Source organism: Rhamphochromis sp. 'chilingali' (assembly GCF_963969265.1).
Source record: "Rhamphochromis sp. 'chilingali' genome assembly, chromosome: 9".
Lineage (NCBI taxonomy): Eukaryota > Metazoa > Chordata > Actinopteri > Cichliformes > Cichlidae > Rhamphochromis > Rhamphochromis sp. 'chilingali'.
This window is the reverse complement of record NC_137936.1, coordinates 38,484,342-38,508,400: the sequence shown is the minus strand read 5'-3', so window position 1 is coordinate 38,508,400 and position 24,059 is coordinate 38,484,342. Positions and strand designations below refer to the sequence as shown.

The window sequence follows — 24,059 nt, the reverse complement described above, 5'->3', positions numbered from 1 at the left end:
CAATAATATGGCTGCTGAGCAGGTAACCGTGCCAACAGACAACAAGCCTGAGCTCCAGTTTTGGTGACTTAAACTCTGGGAAGTTAGCTAGCTAGCTAATAACTTGAGCATCTTGTGAAAAACCAACATTGGGGGAGCCAAGAGGGTCAAATTTGAAAAAAATGGATGATGTCATATTGTCTATATCCATCTTTGATATACAGTCTAAGGTTTAAATCATATGTTTAAAGGCAGAGTAAAAGTCCGAGAATCAAAACTCAGGAGCTAGAACAGGAAGAAAAAAAGAAAAGGTCTCCTCTACCTGGTCCTTTAAGCTGCATTGATCCATCACAGATTTTCTATTTATAAAGTTAATCTAAAGAAAGAAAAATGGTCTAAATCTGTAAAGTATGAATAGCATAACATACTGGAAATACTTTAGTGGATGCCTCTTTGTGTCCGTGTACATTTATTTAGAATAACATATTTTTAGAAATACACGGGAAAGACGAGGACAGTGACAACGCCGTGTGGTTCAGGTTTGCATAAAAACTGGAAACTGCGATGATAAGATTCCTGGAAATAGTCGGGCTCACGACTCCACAGGCAGCAGCACTTTATTCAAATATAAAAATCATGAGATTTAGACATTCTGCAGAGTACTTTGATGAAACATCTTCCATCATGCTTTCCAAATGTGTTGTTATAATGCACATGTGTGTTTTCAGCCAGCACAAACGTCTCTCACCTGTGCTGAGCATTAGCTGCAGCTTCTGTCTGTTTTGCCTGCAGCTCTTTGTACAACCAGAGAAATTGTGCAGACGCAGCAGTTCCCAGAATTTAACTTTCATTCGAAGTGACGTGAGCACAAAGAGGAGCTGCACCTCAGACATTCAAGAATACGCTCTAAAAACCTGATATGCGGAGTTCAGTCTGTTCTTATTGTTTTGGGCTTCAAATGCCTTAAGCTCACATTAAGCGCTTTATTAAAACTGATAAAACGGTTCTGTGTCAGGCCTCCTTTTTCCGTTAGACGCTTTGATGGTAGAAACATTCCTCCAGGAGTGTCCAACTCCAGGCCTTGAGGTCCGGCAGGTTTTAGATGTGTCCTTGATCCAGCACAGCTGATTTAAATGGCTCAACGACCTCTTCAACATGTCTTGAAGTTCTCCAGAGACCTGGTAAGTTTTCTGTTTAATGAAAGTTACATCCTGTTAATCTCATTTGTGGTTACTTTGTGTCTGTGCCGCTCCAAATGTTTCCACCTGCGTCTCGTTTTGCAGTCCCTCCTGAGTGTGGAGCTGTGGTCTTTGCTCTACTTCAGATCATCTGTTTGTTGCCTCCTTGACTTTAAGCTTGCAGCCTTGTGTAGCTCCTCTGTCACAGTGCTCCCTTAGTGTTTATCACAGCCTGTGTTTAGTCTCTGTGGGCTGTTCTTGTGTTCCTCGTTTCTTGTCGAGTCACCCTCGCCTCCGTGTTCGTTCATCTCCTGCGTCTTCTTGTCAAGTGCCTGTCTTCTGTTTCCTGTTTTATTTTGATAGTTCCTTGTCCTGTGTTCGTTTTGCTCCCGCTCTCGTCTGGTCAGATTAGTCCCAGCTGTGTTTCCCTCGTGTTTCCTAGTCCCTCATTACTCCCTTGTGTATTTAAACCCTGTGTTTTCCTCTGTCCGTTGTCGCGTCGTACTCCCTCTTTGCTGTGTGTTTCCTCCATGCGCATAGTTATTTCTAGTTCCTTGTTTTAGGTTTTGTTTAAATCTAGTATTGTGTCCAGCAATAAAGCTTCTGTTTTCAGTTAACCTCGCGTGTTTGCGTCCTACATCCTGCCTGCTTATCAAAGCTAATCGTGACACTCTCCTTCTGTTCTTCTCATCTGTTCTATTTGTGAGTTGATTGAAGTTACTTCTACAGTTTCAAAGTGTTTGATGTACCCACGGTGTAGATTTCACCCACAAACATAAATGAACCTGCAGTGTGATTTGAAAGATGGAACAAGGCTGAAGAAATGAGACGTCAGTGTTCATGCGTGGCCATAAAAGGAAGCAAACGGTCTGCATCACCCTCACAGTTTGACCCTACGCCGTAAACTGAGAAATCTGACTCTTTGTTGCTCCTCAGTAACTGTGATTGGTCTGTTTGGCCGTAACATATTGTAAACGGTAGATTACAAATTAATTATTATTGACATTATTTGTTTAATTGTTGTAATTGTTCGTAGCTTCTTAACAATGTAATGTTGGTGTAAGGGGGAGGAGCTAAACTGAGTCCAGGAAGAACACTGTGGAGCTGGAAATGAGGTAAGCGTTCACAGGTAATTTCATAGTTTCCTGAAGTTAATAAAAACAATATGATGTCCGGGAACCAGCTGACTTCTGTGGAATGTGTTTTCTTATTGAGCTGGTAGGACAGGTTCACCTGGTGTCCGTTTAAGAGGACGAGCGACAGCTGCTGGCACAACAATAAAGATGAGCCATCAAAGTGTGGCAGAGTAAAAATGCTCTTGTCGCTCACCGAGCTTATCACCACACATGCGCGTCTGCGTAACGCCAGCAAATAGGCATGCAAACCTTCCTTTACAGGTAAATGTCTGGAGAGGTTGTGAGTCACTGCCAGCTAAAAGTTTAAAGGTCACAGAAGTCGTTCAGCAGCGTCACACAAGATTCATCTATGGCTGCTTTACATACCACACAGCTGCTCCTGGGTTTGTGAGGACGGTGAATCACACGTCACTCTTTGATTTCATTTTGAAAACATTTCTTATTTTTTCTTTTGTTCTTTTTCTAAGCAAACTGAAAGTTCAGTGAATTTATTGAGGAAATAATCACATTTATTCCTCGTTACAAGGAACTCGATCCCAGAGTTACCAGCATCTCGTGTAAGGTTCAGTCCACAGAGACGCGCTCTTGGTTTCCATCTGTTTGTTTTAATGGACTCTTTAATCCTGTGTACTTTCAAAATTCAAATTGTTACTTTTTTTTCCAACATTCAGATTTTCTCAGAATTTGAAGTTTTTTGTTAAAACTGATTTCTGTGGAAGAACTTCACCAAGTCATCATCCTACTGACTCAAATGAACGAGCAGCCACGTGGCCTGATGCGCGTTAAAGGAGGTTTGATTAAAGTTGCTCAATTTTATACGTTTATTTTTTTGTTTTTCTGACAGCTCTTTCTTATTTTCAGTCACTTTTTGTTTACCTGATATAATTGTTTCTATATTCATTTTGTTTTTTTGCAACTGTTGCTTTAATTGTTGTGTTTCCAATTTTTTATGAACTTGTGTTTCAAAACAAACAAATAACCTTGAACGTTGAGTTGGCGTGTGGATAAAAGAAAATGTTTTTGGAAATTAGATTTTCGTTTTCTTTTTTCATGTGATAACTTTTCGTATCTTCAATCAGCACAATAAAGAAGAAAAACCTGACTGCTGATTCACGAACGTATCACTAATAAAGATACTGTACTCGTGAAAATGTGTTGATGTGTGCTTTATGTTACTGGAAGCCAGTCCTTCCACTTCCTCTGCTGCTCGGCTGGTAATGTTTGTCACATCGTTCCTTTTTTTTTTTTCCCTATTTAGCTGCCGAGGCCGGTGCCGACCTCTCAGCGCCTGTGACTCAGTGGTTTCAGCCTAACGTTCATAAAACATGTGAGCCTCCAACTTGTTTCCATTATGATTTCTGGACTTTACTGTGACTCAGGCACAGCGACTTCCCTGCTGACTCACCTGAGTCATGAGGTGACTGTGTGTAAACAGGTGCGTCTAACGAGAGTTTTGTTTCCGATGGCAAAAATTCATAATTTCTTACTTTTTAAAAAATAAGTGACAGGAAGGTGATGTGTTGATCCGCGCGATGAACCCATCCAGCACACAGAGGGTTCGTCTGCTCGTCTGACCTTTGCACTGACCTTTGTCTGATGTGAAGCTCAGACCAAAGGTCAGCTTTGAGCTTATAATAAAGAGGTCAAGAAAACATCAAAAACTCAGTCTTAACTTGACATAATTTGACTGAACGTCTGAATGAGCTCAAAGAGAAGATAAAGTTTGGAACTCAGGTTTGAACAGAGCTCCTTCTGTTGCACTGAAACCGGGCTGTGGCCTACTTTCACGGCCTGCAGGCAGAGTGCCAGCTTCAGGTTTATGACTGAGCCGCCTCACACTGCGGTTAATACATCTTTTCTCTCCAGGCTAACCTGTCGGCCCAGTTTGGCTTTTTTTCTCCACCTGTCTCATGACCTGGACAGACTGCATGCAAATCAGCCAGTGTTAGTCTGTACAAAGCAGCAGCGTATTTACTTATTCAAATGGTGCAGAGAGATGATGTCAAACAGAACCTCGGGCCTCACGCTGATGTTTGGTTTGAGTATCTTCACCTCCTAGTTGGGCAAACATGAAGTCACGGGGGCCTTCCTCACGGATGTTTACGTCCAGTCGCGGATACAGACTGAGTCATTTGTGCAGGTGGTTGTAAAAGCTTTCTTTCTTCTCTGTGATAAAGAAACGTGAGCGCACAGCGACTGTTTGACCCCATTATGGCAGAAAAATACGCTTTTATTAAACCTGATCCATTCATCATTTCATGTCCCGTTGCCCAGGGGAGCAGAGTCACAGGTGAGCCCTCATTGTGCTCCAACGTCCTGACAGGAACTCGCTTCGTTTCAGAAATCACATACCTGATGAATTTTCTAAAGAGAAACACGGTATGCAAACACTGCTGCTCACTTCTCTGGAAATACGTAAAGTTATAATGAAACTAAAGTTATTGTGTCAGCTTTCAGTTTGCTCTGTCACGTCTCTCAATCCTTCCTCACACAGGTATTTTTTTATTTTTAGAGCACCCTCAAAACAAAGGATAAAATGATGAAACGAGTCATTAAAATGAGATCAAATTTACTCCAGAATGTTCAATGAAAGTATAAAAATAATGCAAAACTCTGTTAAATGACACAAAGCAACAATACAGAGATGGAAAGCAACAACAAAGAGTCTCAGAACAACAAAGTAGGAGATGCAGATCACATCACAGAGAAGCAGAGCATCAACCTTCCAGACACAAATTTTCATGAAACAACAAAAAAAACAACACAAAGATCGCACATTTAGAAAAACACAGAAACGCTCATAATGAAAACTGTAAAAGATAAACAACAAAGTAACAAAAATGAGCAAAATTACACAAAAAACTACCAACAAAATCACAGAATCAGATTTGAAATGACTAAAAAGATAAATGATGTAGACCAGCAGCATTAAAGTGAAGTGTTTGATTCCTCCTCTGCTGTTTTCAGTGAAATCATGAAAAATCACATCAGATAACATATAGATGCCATCTTCACATGTTCAAAGATGATTGTGCCTTTGTTAAGACACAAAGCTCCTATAAGGGATGTGAGGACGCAGCTACCTGGGTACCAGGTGTGTTTATAATCACAAACTGTAGTCAAAAGATGGATGTAGCCTGTCAGAATGAATAAAATGACGTCTCCTTTCCTGCCTCCTTTCCTGCCTCCTTTCCTGCAGGTAATTCGCTTTAATTTCTGATGAATTTTTCAAAAGTAACACGATACCCAAAGACTGCCGCTCAGTTCTCTGGAAGGACCGTGACCTTCTAGAGAAATCATTTCCTTGTTCTCAACTTTTTGTTTCTTTTGTTACATCTGTCAATCTTTCTCCACACAACACATTTTCTATTTGTTTTTAACAACTTAAAAATGTTTGTAATGGGAAATGAAATCACAGGAATGATTGTGCTTAAAAACCAAAATGACTTCAAAGGGTTAAATAAAATCTTAAAACTTTATAACCAAATCACAGGGAAAAGAAGAGTCATTTAAAATAAGGATTAGTTCCTTGCAACACCCACAGAAACGGAACAGCTGCACAATTAATAACAAAATCTCCACAAAATGACAGAAATGTCCTCAAAATGACATAAAGCAACTGCAGATCACTTGGAGTGACTGTAAAAAACATGTTCTAGTGATTCTATACATGCATTTTATTTATTTTTTTGTTATGACTGAAATAAAATAGAAAGAGGCTTCGAAATAACTGCTTCTAAAAGGACAAACACAATCCACAGGTGGGGTTCAGGGACTCCAGTTAGCTGAGCTGAAACCTAGCACACAGCTAGCAGCTAAGGCCACCTGTCAGTTAAAGAGGCCACGCCCCTTTATAACACTTTAAAACTGTTGTTTTGAAGGGGGCGTTATCTGCAGAGCCCAAACTGTTTGTGCATCTGGCTGTAAACATGTTTATTTCTGCTGTAAATGTGTAACATGGGGACTGACTCACTGCTGGAGCCTCTGCTGGACGTCAGAGGAACTGCAGCTTTGGGTACTTGAGGCTTTCATCCTATCAGTTTGTGCATACATCGTGCTGTAAAGCAGCGGTCCCCAACCCCCGGGCCTTGGACCAGTACTGGTCCGTGAGTCGTTTGGTACCGGGCCGCGAGAGTTGAGGCTCAGGTGTGAAATGTTTGGTTTTCAGGGTTTTTATCGGTTTTCAGCGTTATTTTGTTATCGTTTTTATCGTTAACTCGGTTTTCCTGGGTCTTCTCACGTGTGTTATGAATAAATCTTCTTTTTTTCGGTACCGGTACTAGTTTTATTTTGTTGTATTTATCCGCGACACCTTAAAGGCCGGTCCGTGAAAATATTGCTGGGCACAAACCAGTCCATGGCGCAAAACAGGTTGGGGACCGCTGCTGTAAAGTACACATAATCAGACCGATGCCCTCCCGTAAATCATCACATGTCATGTTTATTGTGCACTCTGCAGAAGGTAAAAGTCTGCAGGGACCTGTGTGAGCTTTCAGGTGAATTGGAGTTTCAGCTTTCATGCAGCAGCTACCTGGGCTGGAGTCTCAGGGGAGCGTTTTCCATTTCACACATCAGTTGTGAGACTGAGAGAAAACAATATTTCCTCTAAGAGGTGTGCACTTCCTACACCAGAGGATGAAGCTTTCCACTGTGAAGGAAATCAACTGGCTGCTGGGAAACTTTATTTAAACTCCTGCTAACAAAAAGAAGCTAAAGCCACATCACAGGGACAAAATTAGCGCGGTTATCAGGGAGATACACTATGAGGGAAATGTCCCCTTCAAAATAAAAGCACAGAAACGCAATATATAAGCGCTCAAAGTGAATTCAATGTGGATTGAAACTGAGATCCAACCATCCGAGCATTATTCCAACTGTTTAAATATGTGTTTCAACTTTTATATCAAATAGCATTTCACTTTTTATATGACTTTTAGCTTTATTTCAGAAGATTTATGTCCACTGTAAGACTGATATATCACTTTTTAATGTTACTTTTATCCATAAATTTTAGCTCATGTGAATCTTTTTAGACTTTTTTCCTCATTTATCTTTTATATCAATCACTTTTAGGTTTTCTATCATTTATTGCGGTTATCTGTTATAACAGATTTTTCCCATATACATCATATATGTAGCTCTGTCCCATTATATTGATACATTTAAGATGATATCAATGAGAAAAAGTTTTTTTTCATTATTGCTTTGGTCTGTATGTCAATTTATATCACATCTTTTTATTTTAACATTTATTTTCAAATGTTTGTTGTAGCTGTGTTTCAGTGTAATCGTTTTCACGCGTATATATATTACTGTTTTGTTAATTTACTAAACTACTTATTTGCAGCGCTCTCTCGCTCTCTCTCTCTCCCGCTTTCTCTTGGGGCTTTATTTTGAAAGTCCTCTCAAAGGGGTGGGTTACCTATTGTGAGTCGGTTGGCTTGACAACGGGAATGATGGGAGGTGCTTGTCCACGTCCGAGATCGGGGACGGGACAGGTAGAGCCAGGTGAACAGAAGCTGCACACCTGACACTGACACACACACACACACACTTTGTCTCTCTCACACACACACGGACACACACGGGCTGAGGGAGAGGAGGCGGCCGTTGCGCTGAAGAGGCTCTTGGGACTTCACATCCTGCTCAGCGCACCGGGAACCAGAGAAGGGGGGACCATTAGGAGCGTCAGGGCGCAGCAGACACAGCAGCTGCTGCGGGCTCGGACTGTTCAGAGAAGGACTGAACTGCGCCTTTAACTCCCAGGACTCTGTGAGTGATTAAGCGGAGGGCTGCAGCCTCCTGCCGGGGCGGATTACTGCCCGCTGTGGTCTCACATAATCTTCACTTTGGGATTTTCTTCAATGTTCCCGGAGCAGAGCAGCAGGTAGTTCCTGCCCCGACCTCCCCGCGCACCTTATTTCTCTATTCAAATCCCGGGGGAGGGGGGGTCAGAGACCCGGTGTACCCGCCTAATCCCGCACCTGCTGACCGCAGCAGCACCATGATCAGCTCCGAGGGCCTGAGGCCGGCCTCTAACGGCAGGAAGCCGCTGGGCAAGCTCGCCACCCGCCTGGAGGAGGTGAAGAACCCGTGGCGGCAGGGCTCCACGCTGGAGCTGAGCCACAACGAGGCGGCCCGGCTGGCCACGGACGCACTGCTGGAGCACGGGGAGAAGGAGTACCGCAAGGTGCTGACCGAGGAGCGGGAGGTGAACTTCCTCTCCCCGCTGGAGATCCACTACATCACGCAGCATGCGGCCAGCAAGACGTGCGGCGGCTCCGACAGCAACGGCGTAGGGCCCGGGGACCGGGACTTCGGGGACGGGGACGGGGACGCCGTGTCCGAGCTAACTTCTGGAACTTACTTCCCCATGATGTCCGACGAGGAGCCGCCGATGCTGGAGCTCGGCTGGCCGGACACACCGACGAGATACGGACCGTCGGAGACTCAGATCTACTTCCAGAGAGACAAAAGCCACAACATCAAAGACCTCATCAGGTCCCTGATCAACAAGGCCAAGAAGGTAAGAGCGCTCTGAGGGACCGGAAACAGAATCATCTCTGTCTGCGATCTTTTATTAAACAGCCTGAAACAGGAGGCCGCTTTGCATCGATTAGTCGATTATTCCTGAAAGCAGCCAGCAGCTGATCGGTCAGTCACGGCAGAGCAGAGGTCAAAGCTCAGACTGTATAATTGATGAGTGTGTGCTTTGTTCTCACAGTGGTCTGAATATTTGTGCTCTTATAGTCTCCCACAGTCCAGTCACACATCTGTAAACTCGGATTATTTATTCTTATTCTTTAGAGAAAAGCTGGAAATGATTTAGTCTCAAAATCTGCATTTTTCAGACTGAAAGCTGCAGCTGGACCAGGAGAGTTTATCCTGGTGACCTTTGACATAAGTCACAGAAACAAAGCAGCAGCTTTCTCGTTGGGGTTCATAACACACTGTGAAAAAGCTTCTTATAAATAAAGTCCAACCAAGTTCTCAGCAGTCACGTTGTGTCCACCTCAAACCTGTGAAAACATCAGACAGGACAAAATAAAAGCTTCAGATGTGGAGAGCTGGAAACATATTCAAGTGTAAACTATGTGCAAAATGATTTTTTTAAAGCTGAGTTACTGCAGCTAAATGTTTAGTGTGATCCAAAGCATGTCGCTCTCTGCATGTTAGACCAGTTTGTGGCGCACTGTGTAAACACAGTCGTCTGTCAGCAGCTGGGATCAGTGACCTCACTCTGTGTGTGGAGCAGCTCTGCGCTCAAAGACATATTCTGCCCATTATTACTCCCAGTGTAGCGCTGTCTGTAAGCCTGAGCTGTGCTGCACGTTTCAGGCTGATCAGAGCAGCTTTAAGTGCTGCGCACAGACGGAGTCAACACAAGTGCTACGTGCCAATAATGCGACCAGTGAAACGGCTTCAAAGAGATGATAACAAAGAAGGAAATGAAGCCTGAATACAGTCAAATGAACAAAGGGAAATCATTATAACTGACTAAAGTCAGGCTGAATTTCCTCTTGAAGCTGAGATTAGATCAAACGTTACAGTCGCTGCTCAACACGGTAATAACACTGAGGCTGAGACGCTGCTGTTGACACGTCGTTTGGCAGCTGAAGTCGAGAAATGGAAAAAATCTTTGCACTTTTGTCCATTTTTGTCCTTTTAATGATGACGCACGAGTGTGGAGGCTCGAAACCAGGACAAAGTCTTCATTTGGAGTAACAGAGGTGCAGCTCACTGCGTGGATCCGTCCCTGGAGCATTTTTCACCCGGCTTGCTTACAAACAGCGCGAGCAGGCCGGGGCCCGCCCGCCATCTTTGATCTCTTCTTATCAGCTTGTGAGCTCGAGGCCGGCTGCTCGAGGTCCAGGGAGCAGAGGGCTGGCTGTCACACTGCCCGCTGTTTAGGAACAAACCCCCGAGCTCTCTCTCACACACACACACACACACACACACACACACACACACACACACACACACACACACACACACACACACACACACTGCGGTGTAGTTTCCATCTTTTGTGTCTGTTTAACATTTGCATCATTTTCTTCGTTCTCGCTGACTTTGAGTCTCTTTTAAAGTCGTCTTTTGTGTTTGAGGCATGTGAGACAGGTTTGTGTTACTCTTGAACCTTTGTGTTGGTCTGCAGTACTTTTCCTTGTCGAGTAGCTGTTTTTTATTCATTATGTAGCTTTTATAATCTTGCACTGACGCTGCAGCCTTTTTCTCCTTTTTTGTTTCTCTTGTCTCTTTGCAGATGGTGTGTGTGTGTGTGTGTGTGTGTGTGTGTGTGTGTGTGTGTGTGTGTGTGTGTGTGTGTGTGTGTGTGTGGTAGCAGGTTTCCATCGCTTAGTTTTGGCATCTGTTTGTTGGTATTTCTTCGTCTAGTGTAAAGCTTCTTTTTAAACAGAGACTCTGACCCCGCACGGCGCCCGCTGACCCCCCCGGCGCCCCCGACCTCTTTGCTGTATTCGTGACCTCCACAAAAACAACCACGAGGCGACAGATCAAAGACCCTTAAACCAAGTTTTCCGCCGCTTCTCAGACTTTCTGTAACTTTACATTCAGAGCGTTTTGCACGTCGTCTCCCGATCAGCGATCACGTAACAGTCAAATGAGAAGCTCCGTAGGTTTGTTGGCAGACAGTCGGGCACGCGCTGCGTGTGAGTCACTTCCTCCTCCTGTGTGTATAAATAGACGTGTTTAATGTGAGGCGTTTTTTTACATGAACCTGACCAGTCTGTGCGTCCGTGCAGGAGAAGCTGTTTTCTCTCAGACGCAGACGCCGACCTCTTTCCCACACGTCTGTGCCGACTCAGCGGGTTTCAGATCAAATGACACTCTGGATGCATTTCGTCAGTTGGTTGATGCAGCAGACAAACAGCTGCTCTCAGAGCTGCACGTTTGTTCCTCCAACGGCTCTTTTCGCTTCATTTCAGCATATTAGGAGAGTAACTGAACTTTGACCTCCTTAATTTAGTGACAGATAAACCTAAATGCAAATGAAGTGAATCAGGACGCAGGCCTGGCTCAGAGTAAAACCATCCTGCAGCATCCGGCCTGCAGGTGAGCAGCGCAGCAGTCTTCATTATTAATTTAAGTTAAAGCAGAGTGTGCAGCGGCCCCGGGGCCCGGACCCCCGGAGTCCCTCTGTTTCAATGACAGCAGCTCATTAAAGGCAGATGCATGTGTTCAGCTGGGTCAGATAAAAGTCATTACCAGTTTTACTAACGATTTACTACCAGTCAAACATTGTAATCTCATTACATCACCTTACAAACAAAATATCATAATATTGCAAAACTTAAGGTATGATAATACTATTACATAAGCTTACAGTGAATTCTTCAGACACAATCTAACTCAAACTGGAGTTAAATGGATTATTGATTAGTTGATCAGCTGATACAAATAGGATTATCTACAGGTTTTTGTGATTATTGCACCTTCTGACAAGATCTGGAGCTTTTCTTTGTCCCACATAAAATAAAATAAATCAAATGTCTTGGATTTTAAAGATATCTGAAGATGTGAGAGATTATTTTTATTCATTTACTTTAAAAGATTCATAAATGTTTTTAAATAGCTAAAAAATGAAAATGTCACGGTGCAGCCTTAATGCAAACCCATCCTGCTGCAGGTTTTCATCCTTGGGCTCTGTTACAGCAGCTTTGCATGATTCTCAGTATGAAATAAGCCTCGTGTATCTTAGTCTGGGCCTTTGTGCAGCCTGAAACGAGCTGTTTTAGCTCCTCCCACTTTAACACCATCAGTGGGCCTGAGCAGCACGGCTTTACCCCGGGGACACAGAACAGGTTAATCCAGCTGTGGAGACTCTGTGAAGCTGCAATTATCTTTTCATAGGTCATAAATCTGTGAGCTCTACTCAAATCTGCACGTTGTTTTAATAAAAGTGCTCTTCTGAGAAATTCAGTTTTTCCAAGAACGCTTTTTACTTCCTGTATTTAAATGGAATTTTTTTTATTGTTTAGATCAAAAAATGTCAGAAAATTCTGAAGCTGTGCGTCAGATACCCAGAGCCCCCCGACAGTGTTTGGTTTTGCTCAAACAGCAGTCAATGAAACACCTCCAGTGGGCTCAAAGCAGTAAACAAACAGCAGTTTGTCCCTGTTGACTTCAGAGAGTTGTCCTTTGCTCCACAGCTGAGCAGACTTGGCCTGCATAAAGAAATAATTCTAACGTCAGTAATCAGCAGAGAAATTTCATGATGATGGCCCACGAGTGAAAATGTTAACCCCGCTCACCTTTAGCGTCTCTCACAGGTCACTCACTCAGCTGACCTGATTTCCTCAGATATAGCATTGAGGGTTGTAACTGTGAATGACCTTTGACCTCCAGTTTTAGCCTGAGGAACAGATTAAAACCTGAGCCTGATTATCTCGGGCTAAATAGAATAGAATAGAGTAGAATAGAATTCAACTTTATTGTCATTGCACATGCACAGGTACAGGGCAACGAAATGCAGTTTGCATCCATCCAGAAGTGCTTTAGTGATATAGATATATTACAATAAATATTAGCAATAATATAGATATGTGAGTATATTACAGAAATGGGTCTATTATAGTATGTTATAATGTACACGGTATGAAGTATGTTGTGAATATTCTATAACTATAAGTATGTACAGGCTGTAGTGAGTACAAGCTATGTACAGGATATGAACAGGATATAAATATGAAAAACTATACAGAATATGAAATAAATAACTTTACAGAATCTGGGATATACAGCTATACAGAAATGGGAACTGTGCAAGTTGTAAACAGTTGTAGGATTAAAAATTATCGAATGTACAGAATGATTATTTACACAGAGCTATACAGTAGTGCAGTTAAGATAAGTGAGGGTGTAGATAGTTTCTACAGAGGCTATATAAAGTGCTAGTGGTTGTCAGTCCATGTTATTATTGTGTGTTAAACCTACAAACTAAGGCCAGGTGTAGCTTTGCATGACCCGACCTGAAACGAGCTATTTCAGTCAACTTCAGTCTGATTGGCTGCCCCTCGAAGATCTGAACAGCAGGAGGGTGGGGCTTCGGTACCTGAGATGACCATATTAGGGATATCCCCTCCCAGAGTGTGTGCAGAGTGCAGGCTTGTATCACATGGATAACTTGAACATATGTTGACCTCTGAAACTTTTAGGAGATAAATGACATGAAAAACAAAAAGCAGCATGAGGCAGTTAAATTACAGGTCATGGAGTGTAACAGACTTAAAAACTTAAACAAATGACCTCAAATCTGCTTAGAAACAGTAAAAAATCAGTCATCATGTTTTCTTTAAGACCCCAGTAATCGACTGGTACACAGCACAAACAGAAGCTGACTTTTAAACAGATCTACACGTTTGCGTTTCAGTCGGGTTTATCTCGGGTTTCATCCACAAGCTGAATTTCAGAATTTTAAGCTGAAAAATACATGACAGGAAAGATCTGGATCCAGGATTTTACTCAGAGGAGAAGCACCGAAAACGAAGGTCATTGCAGCCTGTGACCGGAGCAGGGACGTCCCCGAGAGAGAAGTCAGGCTTTATTTCAAGTTTAACTCGACTGATGAAGCTGCAGTGCGTCAGTTAATTGTTTTCTGATAATTTCTTCACTTTGCTCCAGTTTCTAACCTATTAAACCCTCACAGTTTGGCCTATATTCTGGAGTTTCTAACTTATACAACATCCAGAGTCAGTAAAGACAGCTCAGTGACTGAGAGGCCGAGCTGAACAAAGGTCGGCTTTATGGATCAGAGACGACAGGAGAGTTTTCAAGAGACAGTGAAATCTTAAACCTGAGAGGAAATAACCGTAAACCTGCTCTGTGCGTGGAAACTCAGATCACAGGAACAAGAACAAAGTTCAGTCAGCAGCTTCTGAAACACCTTTGGTCCTGAGCGGTGAGGGTCAGGGTGATCCTCGCAGATTCATAAAGAGGCTCGTGAAATGTCCACTAAACACTTTGTGCTAACGTCTGGCTTTCCTGCAGGTGATTGCCGTGGTGATGGACGTGTTCACGGACGTGGACCTGCTCTGCGACCTCATGGAGGCGTCCAACAAGCGCAGAGTCCCCGTCTACATCCTGCTGGACGAGAAGAACCTCGGACACTTCACAGGCATGTGCTCCGCGCTGGATATTCAGAACTCTCACCTCAGTGTAAGTACAGCACACAGCAGCACTGACTGCAGGGCCGCGAGGGGCAAACATGAGCGACGCCCTCAGGCGCTCATATTAAACAGGAGAAAGTGAACTGACTGCACGTAATCCCCAGAGCTCGGGCCTCGCAGTTTTTTCCATTCCTGACTCTGCAGGATGTCATAGAAAGAAAACATCCCAAATATGGTCATTTCAGGCACAGCTGAGAAGCCCCGCCCACCTACTGTAGAAATCTTCCATTTATTTGTAGCAACCAGTTAGAATAAAGCTGTTTTAAAGGAGGCGGAGCCAGAGCAGCTTATTTCAAAGATGGGGCACACCAAAGGCCGACATTAGAGTCTTAAAGAGAATAACAATGAGACTGAACCTGTAAGAAGTCCCATTAGAAGCTGGAATTATTCATCCGCTTTTTGCCAGTTAATGTATTTATCATTGAAATAGTGAAAAAAAGACGTAAAATTTCTTACATCTCAAAGTGACGACTTTGTCGGTCAGATGTGATGAAGTCGGTGTTCTTGCTTGTTCTGCTGGTTCGTCTGTAAAGAGTCGAAACTTTTTCCATGTTTGAGAAACGAGATTTCAGGTCAAATTAAAAGTTTTATGGTCTTTACAAGAACAACAGCTTATTGTTTCTGGATCCATGAAATTGCTGTTTATAATTTCATCTTCCTCGTGTGTGTGTGTGTGTGTGTGTGTGTGTGTGTGTGTGTGTGTGTGTGTGTGTGTGTGTGTGTGTGTGTGTGTGTGTGTGTGTGTGTGTGTGTGTGTGTGTGTGCAGAACATGCGTGTTCGCAGCGTTTGTGGCGACACGTACTGCACCAAGAGCGGCAAGAAATTCACCGGACAAGTCCTGGAGAAGTTCATGATCATCGACTGTGACGAGGTCATCGCCGGATCCTACAGGTGAGGAACATGCGCGCGCACACACACACACACACACACACACACACACACACACACACACACACACACACACACACACACACAGTCCTTAAAAGATGAACCAAATACAAATCTTGCTCTTCGAATGAAGATCGTCTTCCTCCTGCAGTTGACATATTTCCTGTTCCTCAGTCTTTCTTTGAGCGCACACAGTCAGTGCATCAAGCTGCTTTAAGGATATTCTCTGTAACATGTGGGACTGCAGCACTTTCCTTAGAAGAAGTGAAGTTAAAGCTGAAACGCTCGGCTCAGGGTTCCAAGACTTAACTAACCCGTGTGTCATGTCACTGTAGCCGCGTCCATCTTTTATCTTCACTGTATGCGACTGAGGGACAGAGGGATAAAACGGTCGGTCATTCTTAGGCTCGGAGAGAAGCAGAAGTTTGGACGTCTTACTGAACTAAATAAAGGCAAACAGCAGCACCGCGGCAGCTGCGATGGTCTTATACCCGTGTAATGTTGCTTTGCTTTTACTTGGCTGTAGTAAAAAGGTAAAAACTGCAGCAGGAATAAAATGCAAATATAAAAACGTGTCTAATGTCAGCTGAGCCGAGCGGGCCGTTCTCCTTTTAGCAGCCTCGCACCGACTTTGCATCCAGCAGCAGATTACAGCAGGAAGCTGGCGGAGCTCGGACGGCGTGATGGGTTTGTCTGATCGGATAAGCAGCGTGACAAAGCTCGCGTTGTGCAGCTGAGCAACTGTAGGCCACGAGCTGCTGTGGGAATACCTGAGTAATACCTGTAATTACATCGACACACTCAGCAGGTGGGTAAGGATGAGAGCTGCAGGCACCAGCAGAGACCTCATTGATGCTTCTTTTTTTAAACTGCTGAAAAAGATCATTATTTACTAGATTGTGATGCTTTTCATCAGTCAGGCCTACCGTCCATAGGAGCAGAGCCACGGGGCGGCCACGGCCAGCCCTATAACCACTCGCAAAGAGGCAGGACCATTTAGGAGATGCAAATGTTTGATGAGCGCATCGTCTCTCCACGCACGCTCACAAACGGCCGTGCGCTCGTCAGCCTTGATAGCAACAACCTGGAGTGCTAGAATAAAACTGTCGCCCTGCAGATGAGCCTGATATAAGCTGCTTATTTCATTTACCTGTCAGTTATAATCTCTCGCAGGGCTTTATTTATTTATATATATATACTGTATATCCTATATATATCCTGACTCTTAGTGGGGTTTGAAACATAGATGACTACAGCAGCACTGAGGTGTGAGCAGCTCTAGCAGCAGAATTTAGTGTTTCATCTTGAAAAAGGGCTTAAAACGTGTTTGGAAAGTTTCAAAGCAGAAATTTAGTGTGAATTCTGCTGTCGCTTACTCATCCGCAGCTCAGACGGAGCACCATGTTTTTTTTTTTAGCTGTTTTTGTTTTATTCATGTTGCACTGAGTCTGTAAATCTCGGGACTCGTCTTCCTTAAAGGGATTAAACCACAAAATTTAAATGGTTAAATTCTTGTAGACGACTCGGACTGTTTAAGTCTCAAGGAAAAGACTACAAGTCCCTGTGATGTGCTTCAAAGTGTGTGTGTGTGTGTGTGTGTGTGTGTGTGTGTGTGTGTGTGTGTGTGTGTGTGTGTGTGTGTGTGTGTGTGTGTGTGTGTGTGTGTGTGTGTGTTGCTGTAATATAGCCGTGAAGCTGGTGGACAGTTTGTGCTGTAAAATTCTGGTGATTTTAACGACTTTGTGTCACGCAGCTGCACGGTGCTCGTAAAACTCTGGGACAAATTTATATTGAGTTAACTTTGCAGACAGCTGCTGATTGTACGGAGCTAGTTAAGGCTTTTTTTGGACTCGTTGTTTAGGTCATAGTTCCTGTACACAGGTATGTATACATCATGGCACACACTGCAGTCACCTTAAAGCCTCTCCTATTATCTGTGCTGAGCTTTAAGGTCTTTGTTCCCTGCATCTAATCTTAAAGGCAGCGCCACAGTGAAGTCTGGGGAAACACGCTGTCCAAAGGACGAAGTCGGGATTGATCCTTTCTGAACACCGTACTCCATTTTCCTGTAGATTTCTACGTAGTCAGCTCAACATTCATAGTTTGCAAAACATACTTGAGTGGAAATATTTTCATACTCGTTCTTTAACCTTAGTCACCTGTTTCAGGTGTGTCGCCTTCATTCATTCACTCGCACACTCGTCTCCTTCTCTATGTTTTCACCTCTGCCCTGCTCTGCTTCTTGTTTCATTAAATTGATTCTGTTTTGTCTTTTACATTCAAAGGAACTCTAATTTTGCAACACACAGTGTTGTTTTGGGAGGATTAAGTGTTGCTTCAGGTATGTAGCAGGTAAGAGGGCGGAGTCCCGCAGGCTGACAGGCTTCTAATTCCATTGCTGATTGTGGAATGAAGGGTGAGGTCACCCCCTCTGCTACACCTACTACAAACTTTATCACTTCAATATTGGATCAAATAAAAGTAACTTGATTCCTGGGAAGCGCTGAGCCTGTAGCTGTAAAACTGATTAGCTTGTTTGAGAACCAAATATCAACACAGATTACCGGATATTATGCAGAGAATATCTGAATCTGCTAATCTCAAAGAATATATAACATTTGCAGTAAATCGTTTAAAGCTAAAACGAGACCGTGATGTCCTAAGCATCAACAGAAACCAGTATATTTCAAAGGGCAAGTAAGGCAACCAGTAAAGAGCAACACAATAGAGATCCACAGCAACCAGCAAAAAAACTATGCAAATATTACCAAAAAGACCCCAACACAGCAATCTCAGAGGCAACCACCCAACAACGGCCAATCAGACAACAGAAACACACTAGCTCCAGTCTACTTTATGGTCCTCAGAAGTAGTATTTGTTTATGAAGCTATAAATGGGGGTAAAGTCCTGTGAAGCACGTTCAGGCTGAATGCTTTCAGTATAGACATTTATCACCTGAACAGCTAACAGGTGCACTGTCACAAAGGCTTTAAGTGCTCCAGGAAGCAGCAGGTAACTGGAAACAGTTCATCTTAAACGGCTGAGCATCCTAACGCGACCTCATTTACAGTTCTATGACTTGTTTGTTAATTAAACCACAACTTTAATGATCTGAACCGGAAGACAGTAAAATTACCATTTATGTGTATCGGGTGTTTAGATAATGAAGGTGTGCTCTGAGCTGTTCTTCTTCAGAACTAATCAGGAATTCAGATGAATCATATCAAACATAGCTGAGCACTGAGTGGTTTAGTGCTGAGGAACGCCGTCCTGCAGGTTCCTCTGAGGTTGTCTTGCTTTGTTCTCACACAGTCAAGTCTGTAATGGCTTGATTACAATCAGAAAAGAATCGGTTTCGTAAATCTGTAAATTTCCTTTTAAGTTTCCATGAGTATTAAAGTTCTTTGTGTTGCTTTGAAGATGCCAGTGAATCAGTTAAACTATGAATTACACCTGCTCTGATATCATTGAGATGCTGTCCGGTTCACATTTGTGCAAATCAGAATCAAATCTGCCAACTGGCCTGAGATCAGATATTACAGGGACAAACTTAGCTGGCACTTTGCTCTTCAACCCAACACTCTGCTGTCATTTAAATACACAATACAAAGTCTAGTAATGTATTACAGGTTCTGTTTATGGAGATGAAACAGATGCAGACTCTGTGTCATTAACTTGTGTCTGTAGAAGTACGAGGTGTCCTTGAAAACGAGTCCTTCTGCAGGGTTTAAATGTGCACGAATGCTAGTTTGGCTAAAGTAGCAAATATGCGATTAGCTAAATGGCTAACAACAAAACAAAGGCCCCTGCTGTTAGCAGCTCAGACCGGTCAGAGTGTATGTTAGTAATGCTGGCTCTAACATGAGTATTATTGTTAAACAATATGCTGTTTAAAGCTTGTTTAAACAAACATGTATCATGATGGTTGGTGTTGATGAGGGTGTGCTGGTGCTCGGCTAACGCACCATCCATCCACCCACTCACCCTGCTTTGTGTATCTGTAAACAGCTGGTACATTTTGTGACTTGTTAATGAAAAGGTGTCGAACATCTTAATCTTTTAGTTGTAGAAACTTTGTAATGTGGCTAAAACTCAGACGTCTGTGTGGTCGTCTAACGCTGAACCTTTGTCTCGCCTGCACATAAATGCAGTAAAGTGTCTGCTGCTCAGTTAGACGCCTTCGGTGTTCGTGCACCTCGCGTCCACCTCTCGCCAGCTGATAAACTGATGAGTCATTGCACTGACTCATCATCATCCAGGAAATAGTTAACACTCACTGCAGGGCTGTTTATCAGCTGGAGGTGGAGGGAGATAATTTACACAGACACAGCTGAGAGGTACCGAGTCTCAGCCTCAGTTTGTGTTTCATAATTTTGAGATTTCATGCACATGATGGCAGAAAAACCTGTCACACATGACAAACATCAAGCCTCGATCTATTCAGGCTCTTATCCAGAACTGCTTTCACTTTCTGATTTTTATCTGCGTGAACTCATTGTACTTGAAATGCCACCTGGTAATCGGCAGCTGCACCGAGTGTGATTTGATCTTTTACATAACTGATGCATCAAATACTGCTAAATGCTGCTGAGCGAGGTTCAAATCAGAACTTTGACAAATCCATCTCAGCTGCTGCCGTCCAGCACCTGCAGAGAGGCGACTGCACCTAAAATTCACTTTGGCCTTTCTGTCTTTAAACACATATAGTTCAATAATTATTGTTATATACTTATTACTTAAACACACATTAATGCATTTATAGTAAGTTCCCTTTGAGTACCAGTCAGTGCCTCTGTCAGTGCGATTGCCATCACCAGTGTGTGAATGTGTGGATGACTGAATGCAGTGTAAAGCAGTTTGGGGTCCATAGGGACTAAGTAAAGCGCTATACAAATACAGGCCATTTACCAGATCAGCAGTAAAATAGTTCAAGTCCAAAAGTTCATAAAGGTCTCAGGAAAAAAATCCAAAACTTGAGTTAAGTTGCATTCGGCAGATCTTCCATTCAGGGTCATCTTCTCAGGCACATCTGGATTTTTCAGCTTGGTTGCTATTTTTCGATCCCTCAGAGGAGGACAGGTTATGTCCCTTTGTTCTCATGCTTCTGCGATGGCTGCCGGTCAAAATGCCGATCGCTCGACCTGATTTTCATTCATCGGATGTGAAGGAAGTTTATGGGGAAGAGTGTGGTTCTATTTCAATAGCTCATCCATCTCACACCTTGTACTCTGTTATGTATGCTTAAATCCAAAAAACAGAGGAGGCAGATGTCTGACTCTAACCTTTGACCTCTTCTCTCCAGTTTCACCTGGTTGTCGGCTCAGGTGCACAGCAACATGGTGATGCATTTCTCGGGGCGCATCGCTGACAGCTTTGACCGAGAGTTTCGCTGTTTGTACGCCGACTCCCAGATCATCGACTGTTTCTACAACCCGGAGGAGGACGGGATGCCGTACTACCCACCGTACCCTCCCATGATTGCCCCCGGCCTGGCTCTGGGGCTCAGCCCAGGCCACGGGCTGGATCTACTGTCTGAAAGGTAAGAAGGTATTCGCTGTAAGGGGAGACGCTTTCATTCTGATTACTGTCAAGGTTTTAGTTTTTTCCAAGTTTCATCAGAAGCTTTTTTCCTGAGTTAATTATGTGAATGACAGCTGCCGCAAAAACTCTTTGAAACTTGATTTATGTGACATCATGATGGAAATATAATCTCTCTATGAAATCAACAGAATTTCAGTGTGCCACTTTTAACTTTTCTTCTTCCACAGGCAGCGGGACAGGGGGTGCTCCGAAAACTCTAGCAGCCAATCGAGTAACAGCATCTCCAGTGTGAAGGCTGCACCTGGAATGTCCTCAAACACGGTCTACAAGGTCACGCAAAGTCATGATAAGGAGGCTGCAGCTGGCTCCCACCTGAGCCCTGAAAGAAGAGGACTGAGCGACCGATCGGGAGGACAGACCCCTACACTAGGAGGGCGAAGCTCTGCTAATGGGGGAATCAATTTCGCCCCAATTCCCGATCGCCCGCCACCGGCCTACGGTCAAGCGATGGGTATCGAGTGGAACAAACCCAACACAGCAGATGTCTTGCGGGGAAATATTGGTGGAACCTCTACCAAGTTTCAGGGTTTGGGGCTGTACGATCACAAACAAGATCTCTTCCCCTCCTCAATACCCTCCCCAGTCAATGACACCAAACCGCCGCCTAAGCAGAGGCTCCCCAGCGGGATGTTCAACAAGCTTTCAGATTACTTCCTGTCATCCAACTCTAAAGACAGGGACGCCTACAACTTCCGGAGGACTCCGTCTCCTCACGGCTCACCCTGGGGAGGACCGGACCTTTCTCCAACTGAGCCGGAGAGTCAGCAGAGTCCACCGCCGCCGCTTTCTCCGGTCGGTATAATAAGCCGGAAGGACCAGAAACGAATGACGCTGGGCCACAGCAAGCTGGACCTGGTGAACCAATACAACAAGATGAAGCCCAAGCAAGTGTACAGCCGCTTTGAGCTCAAGGGCACGAATTAGACTGGAAGGCCAACCATCAGAGAGGTTGTGACTCCGGAACATTCATCTGGTATCTTATATTACAAAGAAAAGACTCTGAGATCTTGGAAATTGCTCAAGTTTGGTCTTCAGACCTCAGCCCTACAGGAAACTAAGACTCTTGAGGAGCCATTTTGGCTCCGCGTGGTTTCCCGTTTATCAAACGAGAGGTTTTTGGCTTTTTTTGAGGTCATAGTTTACCAAACAAATCACACTTTTACTAAATCTGCACTTCATGATTCAACTACAGTCACTACCTGAGTAAATATGTTCTCATAGGTGAAATAGGTTTCAAAGATAAGCCACTGACTGTTTGCTGACACGTGAAAACCATCGAAATGTGAATTTTTGCCTTCAACACTCCAGAGGCTTTCATGTGGGCATTTCTTTACATTTTTATACTCGACGACATTCCTGAGCAACAGTTTGAATTCTTCCTTTGGGTAAACTTAGGATTCTGCAGTTATTGTTCTTTTTTTAAGATTATGATAATATTTGTAATAACAGGGCTGAAGAATTGTTTCCTCCACAGAGATTTTTCTCGCCTTTAGTGAACGTTTATGCTACATTCAGATGGAAACTAACGTTTATCTGACTGGATCCCAGCCTGGGGCTCAGCTCTCAATATGGTGACGGTTTAAAAAAAGATCATTGACACTAATACTGCTGAAATTCTGCAGTTTAATACGATCACATTGTTGGGTTTCATGTTGTGACGCGACTTCCACAGTTCTTATTGGAGAAGTTTGAATCTGAGGTTATTTTTTGTTTCATTTCTTTTTGTTCTCATTAAGTAAATGAAGGGATCAGTGAGTCACCCACCAAACAAAGACTTTTATTCTGACAGTCGACTGTTTCTGCTCTGTAAACAAGTCATGCCATGTGCTACCACTAAGTAAAACATAAGATTTTTTATTATGGGAAAAATTAAAATCTCTCAAAATATTCAGTTTGCACTGTTAAAGCGATGACAATGAGAATCTTTAAGAAGATTAAAGATAACATATCATTATTGTTTAATCGTGACTATAAGTGAAACAATCATTCAATCAAAATAATGATGATTAATCAATTTGAACTCTACAGTTTATTCCAACAAGCCCAAACCTGGAAATACGTAGCCTGACAGAAATCTCACATCCAGTCACAAACAGTAAAGTGAAGTTTAGTAACCTTTGCTCCTGGGAATACGACAACACGTGCCTTGATCATCCTGCCTTAAGGTTTGCAGTCACATTTGCGACAGCCTGTCTCCAGCGGCCTCGGTTAGTCTCGGTCACAGTTTTACTTTCGTTGTTCGGCACAGGGAGCGATCTGTGCTGTGAATAGTAGAAGCAACGCCAGGATGTTTCGTGGTGCTCGTCATGTTCTGGGAAAGTCGGGTCGTAGGGTCGTAGGGCATTTTGTTTACGTCGGATGAGACGATCTGTGTCGAGAATCTACATTTATGTTCCTCAGCTTTCCTCGTAACGGAGGCTCGTTCCTCCCGCTGCACAGTTTTACAGCAAGCTTGTAGATTTGTATATAAATGATTAATTATTATGCTCTTCATCACTCTGCACCGCAGTGATTCCTCCTCAGTGGAGCAGCAGATGAGGACGTAAAATCACTCTAAGCAATAAGGATTGATACCGATCAATAGTTCTGATGTGTGTCTTTTGTTTACTGCTCATTCAGTGGGCTCCTTCTGTTTTTATTTGCCCCCAAATCAGCTGGACATTTGATTTATTTGTATATGTTTTCCCATGTAATGTACATTAAACTGTATATACATGAAGTTGGGTCATTGTTAAGAAAAACACTCTTCGACTTTATTTTTACAGATTACTGGAGAATGTGAACTTGAAGTTAATTTTGTGTGTTTAAGTTGTTTTTAATTTGTAAGATGAACAAAATTTAATAAAAACATGAAGGTAAAGTTGAGTTCAGTGTTCGTTTTTCCATAAAACCGAGTAAAATGATTCCTGCCTGTATTTCATTTAAGAATGTTTTGTGGAAACATCACTATAATACAGGAGAAACAGCAGGAGCAATGACAGCCAACTTATTAACTAATATTGGTTAAAGAACAAACATTTTGACTAAATATGCATCAATTCAATTTCCCTTGATTGTCTGAACTTTCCTTCAGACCTGAAGATTATT

The 24,059-nt window shown here is 43.2% G+C and overlaps 1 protein-coding gene across 1 annotated transcript; it reads left to right on the top strand.

The window, feature by feature from the left end:
• Positions 1–7,716: 7,716 nt before the first annotated feature.
• fam83c (family with sequence similarity 83 member C) lies at positions 7,717–23,837 on the top strand. Its single transcript, XM_080891546.1, has 5 exons — positions 7,717–8,819; positions 14,303–14,470; positions 15,249–15,373; positions 20,674–20,910; positions 21,140–23,837. The coding sequence occupies exons 1-5, from the start codon at positions 8,298–8,300 to the stop codon at positions 21,894–21,896; spliced, it is 1,809 nt and encodes a 602-aa protein (XP_080747672.1). The 5' UTR covers positions 7,717–8,297; the 3' UTR covers positions 21,897–23,837.
• The last annotated feature ends 222 nt before the right edge of the window (positions 23,838–24,059 follow it).

Excerpts from the sequence above, each read along its gene's own strand:
- fam83c (XM_080891546.1), top strand. The coding sequence starts at position 8,298 with ATGATCAGCTCCGAGGGCCTGAGGCCGGCCTCTAACGGCAGGAAGCCG. Across the intron at positions 14,471-15,248 it reads TTCAGAACTCTCACCTCAGT|AACATGCGTGTTCGCAGCGT; the intron begins GTAAGTACAGCA and ends GTGTGTGTGCAG. Across the intron at positions 20,911-21,139 it reads CTGGATCTACTGTCTGAAAG|GCAGCGGGACAGGGGGTGCT; the intron begins GTAAGAAGGTAT and ends CTTCTTCCACAG.